This window comes from Monodelphis domestica, chromosome 1 (assembly GCF_027887165.1).
Source record: "Monodelphis domestica isolate mMonDom1 chromosome 1, mMonDom1.pri, whole genome shotgun sequence".
Classification (NCBI taxonomy): Eukaryota; Metazoa; Chordata; class Mammalia; order Didelphimorphia; family Didelphidae; genus Monodelphis; species Monodelphis domestica.
The window spans coordinates 478,269,061-478,280,236 of record NC_077227.1 but is presented as its reverse complement, the minus strand read 5'-3'; the positions used below and the strand labels follow the sequence as shown (position 1 = coordinate 478,280,236).

General features: G+C 42.7%; 1 protein-coding gene across 1 annotated transcript in view; it reads right to left on the bottom strand.

Moving 5' to 3' along the window:
- Positions 1–876: 876 nt before the first annotated feature.
- TPRN (taperin) overlaps positions 877–11,176 on the bottom strand; it is a 35,998-nt gene continuing 25,698 nt past the window's right edge. The window contains exons 2-4 of the mRNA XM_007475456.3: positions 3,250–3,469; positions 2,813–2,922; positions 877–2,224 (exon numbers count right to left, since the gene is read on the bottom strand). Coding sequence (XP_007475518.2) covers positions 2,162–2,224; positions 2,813–2,922; positions 3,250–3,469 — 393 coding nt within the window. The 3' untranslated portion in view covers positions 877–2,161. The remainder of the gene's footprint in view (positions 2,225–2,812; positions 2,923–3,249; positions 3,470–11,176) is intronic.

The window sequence follows — 11,176 nt, the reverse complement described above, 5'->3', positions numbered from 1 at the left end:
AAAATTCCTTTAAATTTTTGCAGCTTTTTATACTGACTTCTCCCCTTATATGTTTGAAGGCTCAGCTCTTCAGTGAAACCTTTCAAATTATTACCCCTGCCACATACCTTCCAACTCTCCATTGCTCAGGATTCTTGTCTCTGCTGCTACATCTGGCTGTGTTTTGGTTGCAGCCACTTGTGCCTCATGTATTCATGAGGTCCTGGTTTCCAAATTAAATAAAGTTTCCAGGCCCAAGACAGAAATACTAACTTTCCCCTTTTCCCTACCGTTAGGCAGGCCACCCTGAACATCGAGCAACTTCTACAAAATACAACACTGATTTTTTTCCCCCAAGGGGCTGCAACTTAAGGTCTGACCTCATTGGTATTGGCATTATAGAAAAAGGTCACTGACCATCCAAAAGAATGGAATGTGAACTAAGTGAGGCCTAATTATGACACTGAGTACAGAGGAGAGAAAATGCGCTGAGAGGAAAGCTAGGGGGAGAGGAAGCTGGGAAAAGCTGACTCGAGTCACGTTGAGCTCTGGAGTACAGTGTACATAGTTTGGGATTTTTGTTTTTGATAGGTGGGGAGAGGAGAAAGGCCGTTTCACCTTGGGAACACTGAGGGCAAGCTCTTTATAATCTAAAACCAAGACAAGAATGCTCAGTTGCATCATGCTTAGACAAGTGGTGTCCCTCCCTATTCTACCATGGTCCAGGTGGTACTGGGGAAATAAGCCTTCCACTTGGCTCAGACATAGTTTTTTCTGCCTCCCTCCATGGACTTTTCCACCTGCCCTTGGGGCTCTTACAAAGACATCATTCCACCCACAGTGATGATGGATGGGTAGCCTTAGGGAAGAGAATGATGATAGAAAAAGCAGACCAAGTTTCTCTAGTGCTGTTTATTGAGTCCCATTTATCAGACAAGAAAGAAATGATTCTGGTTAGTTACAAAGTGAACTGTGCTAATTTCAACCATGTATAAGTACTGACTGGTTGAATGGAGGGGGAAGAACCACCTGTGGACCCCAGGGAGGAGAGAAGGCAGGGCAGGGTGCAGAGAATGAATCCCTGCTTTCTGGCTAGGCCAAGCCTGGTTAAATTCACTCTTCACATGTGCACACCCATTCTACCCCTTCACATAAAATCCTGATATCCAGTGCAGACATGGAGTGCCTTTAAACCATCTAGGCATTGCTAGCCTCAGTAGTAAATTCAGAGCAGATAGAAGGCTTCCCTGCTAAAACAAACAGCAGGAGACAGGTGGCTAAATCAGCCTGGCACAAAAGGCAGTTGCAAATGGAGAATAACACCCTATGCTGGCTTTGAGCCTAGGCTTCTGCCAAAAGACCCATGCTGCATTCCTAGGGCATAGGAAAAAGAAGAAGGCCCTTTTAGGTGCAGCCTCGGTCTCCTTTCCTGCTGTCAACCTTCACCCTCCCAGAAGGTTATACCTTCATCTGCAGAACAGAGCCAGACAACAAGGAAGGGCCAACAGGGCGAGGTGTCAGGGCAAGGGATGTGGAGAAGCACTGGGAGTAGGCAGGAGAAGTGCAGGATAGCAGAGGACCCAATCCTGCCATTATCAGTGCTACCAAGAAAAGAGAAAGCTGCTCTGCTCCCAAGTTTGGGTTAAAACCAGAGGATAAGGAGAAGTCTCAAGATGGGGGCAGAAGCAGCCAATTGTGAGCCCCCTTAGAGCCAACAAGTAGGGGCTGCCCTGTTGGGCTTCAGTAGTGAAACAAAAAGCATGGCCAAGCCCTAGCACTCCCCAAAGATAAGGTGGCAATGGAGCTTCTTAGTGCTGAGGTCCTGTGGAGGAATAAAGTCAGCAAAGCTCTGCAAATGCTGTAGGCACAGATCCTGAGTATTTTGTCACTGGGCAGAACCAAGCCAGACAGAGAGAGGGGACATGGGCCAGGGAAACCAGCAGCAGCCAGAGTTATGACCCTGATGGCTAAACTCCCCAACCCCAGCACTGGAGAACTGTACCATCCACTACCCATGACTGCCAAGCATCCTGAGCACCATGATCCTGGGGGGGGAGAAGGAAGGAGGGAATGGCAGGAGATCTGGAAAATATCCAACCCCACTTAGTCAAAGTCAGACCCAACAACAAGGTGAGTGCTGTTGGTCTGTCCATCTCTCAGTCCAGTCCAAGGTGCTGGGAGATCAGAAATAGAGGGCAGGCTCACTTCGGAAGTCTGAGAGATCATTCTTGCTGGCTGGGGTAAGCTAAAAGTGAGAAAGGGAAAAATGGGTAAGAGAGTTGGGAATGGAGACATACCCTGCCCAAACACCTCCCTCCATAGGGCTTCCCAGGAAGGCTCTCCTGAGATGCCATGGTAAAGGCATTGTTGGGGTTAGAATCTTAGGTTTCTTAAAGGTGGCCAGTGAGGGAGGAGCCGATCCAGATACCAGAAAGATCAGGACAGAGGGGCAAATCAGATCTGCCAAGGGGAAACAAAACCAGCCCCATATCATTCCAAGCAGAACCTGGAAGGAGAAATAGGCAGAGGCCTCAGGACCTTGGAATAATTGCCTTAGGGATAGGGATGGGAGTGTCAAAAATCAGAGAAAGTTGGAGCTAGTAGGAACCTTAGGATCCAACCCTTTCCATATTTTAAATGGAGAAACTGAGTCCCAGAGTCAAGGAGTGACTTGCTTCAGGTCCCAGTGACTATGTGGCTCAGCTGGGCCTTGAAAGTCTTGGAGCTCCTAAACCAGGACTATTTCTACTAGCCTGGCTCCTCCCCATTCAGCCCACAATTTTCCCTGAAAGCCAGGCAACCCAGTGGCCCTGTTCCAAACCCACACTCTTACCATGACTTCTTTCTGAGAGCTAGCCCCGGCTTCACTTGGACCTGCATCATACTTCTGCTCCTGCCATTTGCTGAACTCCACTGAGTGCTTTGGGGTATAACTGGACAGACCTGGAGAGCCAAGCATGACACATACATAAACACATGTCCACCCTGATGAACAGCTAGAAAGCAGTGGGACCTACCCTGTGCAAAACCCACATTGGCAGGCCCTCTCCAAGCTGGGCACCATCAGAACAATAGTTAATGCATTCCAAATGCCCAGCCTATTCGTGGGATAAGAACTCCCTCTCTAAACCCTGGGCACACCAGGGATTATGGGCTTTCTGACTCCCAGACTTTAAAAGGGCTGAGCATCAGGGAGCCCAGACCCAGTTAAGTCATACCTACTCTCTCTCCCATTGCAAAAATGGAATTCTCCCCCAAACACTGGCTTACCAGTGCTAGATTCTGGAGGTCGAGTGGCACTCTCCATGACAGTGTTGTTTACAAAAGTTGCCCGAGGGAGGAAGACAGCAAAGGTTTTCTCCTCCTCATCCCCCTCAGAGCCAGATGCTCCCTCTTCTTCTTCCTCTGCCTCTTCTTCCTGGACCAATGAGCTCTCGGAGGGGTATTCAAATGTGGTGTGCAGGCTTTTCTCATTGAAAGAAATCTTCATCTAGATCCAAGGAAAGACATAGCTATCACTGAAAAGAGACTCACCTTCAAAGCATTCTCTACCCTCTTACCTCAATATAACCCCCTTTTCCTCCTCTCCCCAGGCTGGAAAGAATCCAACCTTCCCAGCCACCCTTCTGTTCCAAATACCTCCCCCTATTACTCTCCACTCAGAAGAAGCTGGTGCTTAGCTGCAATGGTGAGTTTCTGGTACAAGTCTCTCCCCGGGGCAAATCAGCACAGACATTCATTGCCTTTGGGTCAAAAAAAGGGAATCTTACTAGAGACTAGTTATGTAAACATGGCAGCCATTTGCCATCTTAGTGTTGGTTCTGTAAAAAATAGACTCGAATACAGGACTACAATCCCCATGAGCCTTTGCTCCACTTCCCCAGAATGCCTTGTAATCTCACCTGGGCCGAGATCGAGAAGATATTTAAGCAAAGGCTTTTGAAGGGCTCGGCCTTTTGGACTTCCACGTTTGGAGCAGAGGCGTCTCTTCCATGATGTGAGGTTATTTTGTCTAGGCCTCTGGCCTAGGCACATGTTTCTTACTTGTATATTCTTAATCTTTAAACTTTAATAAACCTCTAAAAATTATAATATTCCTTGCAGAGAGAAACTAATTTCTACCTGCCTCAGTCTCCCCCTCTCCCCTAAATTTTAATCTTTACAGTTGGCGACCACGAAGGGATGAGAACTTCTCAAAAAATTTTTAGCCTAGAGAATTTTTTTTTAAAGCCAAGGTTCTCCGAGATGCTCTTTAGAAAACCATCTTGATCAGCTCCTGCCTGCGGCCCTCTCCAGCTCCTGCCTGCGGCCCTCTCTGGCTCCTGCGTCTGCTCCTGGCCTCTCACCTGGGCCTGGCTTCCAGTTCGCTGGGCCACCCATTTTCCTCCCCAAAGTTAAAGTTGAATCTTTGGGCTGAGTCTGCTCCCAGACGGGCAGGTAAAATCAATGAAATTGCCAGAAGAGTCAAAAATCCTTTTAAACAGCCCATTGCTATTAAGTTTCTGTTTGAAAAGATCTGTTTCTTCTCTTTAGTCTTTTGAAGATACTCACAAATGAGTATCCCCGAAACCTTGGCTCCTACTTGGCTTCTATAATCTGGTCCCCTTTTCTGCCTCTCATAGTGTGGTACCTTTCTGTAGTCCTGGCACTGACTGGGTAAATGCATCATTACTTAGATCATTTTGATTGGGCCCTGATTGAAGGACCTGTTATAGATTTATTTTTCTTCTACTTGGAATTTTTCACATAAGTCTTTGATAGTCTATATTTTCATCCAGAAATTTTTCTTTTCTTTTGGATTTTCTGATATCCTTTTAATATCTCTTGCCAATTGATTCATATACCTCATACCTCAGCCATGCATCCCTAACTGATTCTGAATCTTTCAATCACCCACAACACGGGGGAATGTAAAAAAATATCATTATTTAAATTGCAAAGTTTAAATTCCTTTTGAGAAGAATTTTAGGTAAAGAAGATGCTACCTCTCTGAATCCAGAACTGAACTGTTGGAGAAGCCACCATGAAGAAGCCTCCAGACCACAAGTTGCACAAAATTGAACTTTGGGTGTGGTTGATTGAACATTTATTTGTATGTATACTTTTATGCCAAAGGGGACTGCCCCCTAACGGCTTTTTGTCAATGTGTTCAGAAATTATTGGTTTTATTCTTTTTTCTCTTATCCTCACACTATTGTAATCTTTTAAGTTTATTATGTTTTTATGATCCTTTTGGAGAAAAATTAATTTTTCCACAAATGATCACACGGGGGGATGTAAAAAATAGACTCGAATACAGGACTACAATCCCCATGAGCCTTTGCTCCACTTCCCCAGAATGCCTTGTAATCTCACCTGGGCCGAGATCGAGAAGATATTTAAGCAAAGGCTTTTGAAGGGCTCGGCCTTTTGGACTTCCGCGTTTGGAGCAGAGGCGTCTCTTCCATGATGTGAGGTTATTTTGTCTAGGCCTCTGGCCTAGGCACATGTTTCTTACTTGTATATTCTTAATCTTTAAACTTTAATAAACCTCTAAAAATTATAATATTCCTTGCAGAGAGAAACTAATTTCTACCTGCCTCAGTCTCCCCCTCTCCCCTAAATTTTAATCTTTACAGTTCCTAATTTGGAAAATGGTATTAATAACATTGTATTCATCTCACACAAATATTATGAAGAAAGTGCTTTGTAAACTTTCAGACAAGCAATATAAATATGAATCAATCACTACCTAGCCTGGCCCGGCTCTTCTTCAGCATTCATAGTCTAAATGACTAGTCATACTCATTCTCTACCCATTTCCTTTACTCCAACAACATGGGCTTTTTGATGACAGCAAAGGAAAATAATAAATGTTGGAGGGGATGTAGCAAAATTGGGACATTAATGCATCACTGGTGAATTTGTAAATTGATCCAACCATTCTGGATGGCAATTGGGAACTGGGGTCATACCCCAAAGAGATCATAAGGAAAAATACTTGTACAAAAATATTTATAGCTGTGCTCTTTGTGGTGGCAAAAAATTGGAAAATGAGGGGGTGCCCTCCAATTGGGGTATGGCTGAACAAATTATGGTATCTCTTGGTGATGGAATATTATTGTGCTATAAGGAATGATGACCTGGAGGAATTCCCTATGAACTGGAATGTCCTCCAGGAATTGATGCAGAGTGAAAAGAGCAGAACCAGGAGAACATCATACACAGAGACTGATACACTGTGGTGCAATCGAATGTAATGGACTTCTCTACTAGTAGCAATGCAATGATCCAGGAGATTCATGAGAAAGAACACTATCCACATCCAGAGAAAGAACTGTGAGAGTAGAAACACAGAAGAAAAACAACTGCTCGATCACATGGGTCGATGGGGATATGAATGGGGATGTAGACTCTAAATGATCACCCTAGTGCAAATATTAATAATATGGAAATAGGTCTTGATCAATGATATATGTAAAACCCAGTGGAATTACTCATTGACTGGGGCGGGGGGCTAGAGGGGGAAGAACATGAATCCTGTAACCATGGAAAAATATTCTAAATTAATTAAATAAAAATTTTCAATTCTAAAAAAAATAAATAAATAAAGAGGTGGGAGGGTCAAAACAAAAGCAAAAACATGGGCTTTTTGACTGAGGTCCTAGTTAAGGAACAGATCTCAGAACTGGGCTTTTGACAAGGGAACCACACCCCAGAAGCCTTCCTGCAGGCCTCCAACTTGAAAAACAGAACAGCTGGAAATAAAATCAGCCAACACTTACTCTGTGCCCAGCCCTATGCCAAATAGAGACAACATTGTCCCTGATCTCTTGAGGAACTCACATTCAAATGGGGACACAAAATGTAAATAACCAGGTGCATACAAAATATATATTGATAAAGGCAATCCAAGGAGGGTGGTGAAGCAAGACTAAGAAGATCTCTTATAGAAGGGAGGTTTTAAGCTGACTCTTGGAGGCAGCTGAGGAACCCAAGGGGTAAAGTAATGGGACTAGCCAATGTGGAGGCATAGTCAGGAGATGGAATGTGAGAAAATAGAAAGCAGGCCACTGGAGCTGTATGTATTGTGGAGTAGATAGAAGAGAGTAAAGGTGTAAGAAGGCTGGGGGAAAAAAACAACAACAAGAAAGGGTCAGTAGTTTACTGCATAGAAGAGTAACATGGACAAACCATTGCTTTAGCAGCCAAGTGGAGAATGGACTAGACAGGAGAGAGATCAATTAATTATAAGGCAGGATCACAAAAGATTTGGCAGCTACCATGTTAAAGAAACAGAGGGCTTAGAATAAAATATTTCAGAAGCAAACTGAGTTAGGATTACAACCAAGAATAACCTATAGAGCAAAAGTGAATATACTCCAAGGAAAAATATAATAATTTAAAATAAAATAGAGAATTCTTAAGTCATGACTGATGAAAAGACTAGAGCTTAACAGAAAATTCCTAAAAGAAGACTAAAGAGAAATATTTTTAAAAAATTATTAGCAGGATGGTTTCAGAAAAACCTGGAAACTCTTAAGTGATCTCATGCAAAGTGAAGAGGTAAGAACCAGGAGAACATTGTATACAGTAATAGCAATATTGTAAAGATGATCAATTGTGAAAGATTTAATTTCTCTGATCAAGACAATGATCCCAAGGCAGCTCCAAAGGACCTAGAATGAAAAATGCTATTTGTCTCCAGAAAGAAAACTGATTAATCAAAATAAATAAATAAAAGGGAACTGATAAACTCAATGCAGATTGAAGCATACTTTTTTAAAACCTTATTTTTATTATTTTCTTTTGTATTTTCTTTTGCAACATGGCTACTATGGACATAAGTTTTGAATGACCTCACATGTATAACTGAAATCAAAGTGCTTGCCTTCTTATTGAGAGAGAGAATTTGGAACTCAAAACTTAAAAAAAAAAGAAATGATGAAAGAGACTGGTTTAGAGAAATATTGGGAGACTTGTATGAATTGATACACAGTATAGTAAATAGAACCAGGAAAATAATTTATAGAAAAACAAAAGCATCATAAAGACAAACAACTTTGAAAGATTTAACTCTTAATCAACACACTAGCCAATCACAACTCCAGAGGACCAATGTTGCTGCCTGCTCCCACTTCCTGACAAAGTGGTGATGGCTTTAAGTTACAGAAGGATATATATATACATATGTATATGTATATTATATATGGGGTTAAGTGATTTCTCCAAGGTCATATACCTAAGAAAGGTCTGAGGCCAGATTGGAACTGAGGATCTCCAATCTCTAAGGCCTGGTTCTCTCTCCACTGAGCCATCTAGCTGCCCAAGAGACATACATTTTTTGCACATGGTTAATATGGACATCTTATTCTGCATATTTGTTACAAAGGTTTTGTTTTTCTTTTTCCCATCAATGAGGGGTGAGAGGAAGAGAAAATAAATGCTTGTCAATTGAAAAGAAAAAGAAAAAAATTTTTAAGAAAAATTGTCATAGTTGAGCTCTGGTAGATAAATGAGTGGGTTAATTCTCACCTAGAAATACAGGCTAAATCAGAGTACCTGGTTCGTAGCCATGTCTCATCTCAGATGTTTCCCCTTACCATCTCCTTGCATCTTAAAAGAACCCAGCTGATTTCAATATTCTCTTAAAACCATTAGGAAGAGAAATTACCTTCAACTATGAAAAATAAAGTTTTGTGTATCTGCTATTATGAATTCTCTGTACTATACAGCATCCTCTTTCCTGCTTAGTGTAAATCACTAGGAATTGACTGAATTAGGTCCCTAGTTCCCTTTTAGGTCCTAGGTCCCCTGGGTCATCCTTTCCTGTCTCTCTGCTTCCAAATGGGGCTGCAACTACTTACATAGAGGAGATGGGGGAGCCTCCCCATCTGATCTATCCTTTAACATTTCCATTTCTCAGAATACCAATACGCTCTAAAGAACAGACTTGGGCAGACCCAACCAGGCCCAAAGAGTACTAAGAAGAAGAAACTCTATTGTACTCAACAATTTTCTAGTCAATGAAAAGGAGGATTGAGGATGCCAAGGCATAAACTATGCAAGTATTCTTATTTCTGAATAAACAGGGTGCCTATATTTGATTTAACAAGCATTAATTAAGCACTTACTATTTGCAAAGTACTGTGTTGAGTGCTGATAATATGGGACAAAAACTATAAAGTAAATTTTTTAAAATTTTGGTAGGAAAAACAACATAAAGATTAACTAAAAGGGGCAACTACATAGCACAGGCCTGGAATTAGGAAAACCTAAGTTCAAATCTGATTTCCTAGCTGTCTTAGCCTAGCCTTTATAGCTCTTCTGCCTTGGTAAGGGTTTAAACACACATAAAGCTCTCTCTCCCTCTCCTCTCTTGCTGTTTCTTTGTCTCTCTCTCCTCTCTTGCGGTTTCTTTCTTTCTCTCTCTCTGTCTCTGGAGGAAGTAATCAGAAAATTCTCCTCTAGGAGATATCACCTGAACTCTGACTGAAGGAAGCCAGGATTCTACAAGATGGAGGTGATAAAGAACATAGGGAACAGCCTGTACTAGGACTCATTATGTGTGAAGCATTACAAGTTGGCCATTTTGGCTAGAATAGTAATGACAGGTCAGTTTGAAAAGGTAGGCTGGAGCCAGACTGTGTTGGGCTTTTACAGAAGAGGACTTGAGGGTCTCAGTCAAATGTTCTGATGAAACCTCAATTTGCCATGTCTACAGTATTTCCCAAATCTACTGATCTAGTAACTCTGTGAAAGAAGGAAATGAGCTAGCAAAGGTGCTGGCCACTCTCTGCTCAGGGCCCTTGCACAGCTGGCTGGGCCAGCTCTAACTGACATAGAATTTACTGTCTCTCCCCTTCCTATTCTCCCACATATTTGCACTAAACCCTCCCCTCCCGGCCTTTATTCATTCCCCAGGCACTCTCTCCAAGTCCCCTCTCCACACTAGGCACTGATTTATCCTTCCTGTACAAGGACTGAATCACTCCCAAAGCTCCGGAGTAACTCTCCAGCACCCAAAAGCTCCATCCAAAGCAGAGCTCTTCTCCATTCCCTCTTTCCTTAGCTTCACATATAACTACGTAGGTAGCTACATATAAGTAAACATATATATTGAGGCCACTCCACTCAATGGTCACTACCCCTAAAAGGGAAAGATAACCTGAAGGTAACAGGTGAAAACCTGAACACTCTCTGTCTGCCCCTCCATGCCTCCACATAAAAATGTATATGTAAACTTGGGATTTCGCTATGCTGAGGAGAAAAGGTTCTAAAGACAGGCAAGGCATTATGTGAGATGCAGCACTTAGAGTTAGGAAAACCTGGATTCAGGTCCTGCCTCCAACACTGACTAGCTCTGTGACTGTGGGCAAATGCTTACTCTTTCTGAACCTTAGTATTCTCCTTTGTAAAATGGGCATGATAATACCTTCCGTACCTCGATTGAGGGGTTCAAATGAGATAACATAGGTAAAACATTTTGCATAAAAGTTATTTTTAATGATCCAGAACAGTGGGCACCCACAGTGTTTTTCCTACAAAATAGTCTCCCACCCAATCAGATCTGCAACTCCTACATTCTGCTTGGAGAAAACCTTTCCAAGGATTAGAGGAAACACTGTGGTTGCTTTTCCCTATCCAATCCCCAGCCTAAAGAGCATTTAGTCACCAGCCTCAGTGCTCAGGGCATATCTCAAGAACAAAGCTGAGTGGGTCTGCCTCTGGTGGTCAGTAAGGATTCCAAAAATAAGAAATGGCCTTTCCCTCATATTCCCAATCCACCCTTCCAGCCTTCTCTTTTCTTTTTCTATTTATTTATTTATTTGCTTGTTGTTTTTTTTAACCCTAACCTTCTGTCTTAGAATCAACACTGTGTATTGGTTCTTTCTAAGGCAGAAGGGTGGTAAGGACTAGGCAATGGGGGTCAAGTGACTTGCCCAGGGACACACAGCTAAAGTATCTGAGACCAGATCTGAACCTTCCATATTCCAGGCCTGGTGCTCTATCCACTGAGCCACCTACTCTGCCCCTCTTGCTTCTTTTCTATTGCCCCAAACAGACTCCTTTCTCAAGCCTTAAGGGTCTCTTCATTCATCCTGAATATGCTCATTTTCACCTCCATTCATTTGTTAGTTCCTGCTACCTCTTCCCCCCACCCCATGTCTTCTCCCTCCAAATCCTGACCTTCCTTTGAGGCCTAGCCCTGCCCAAC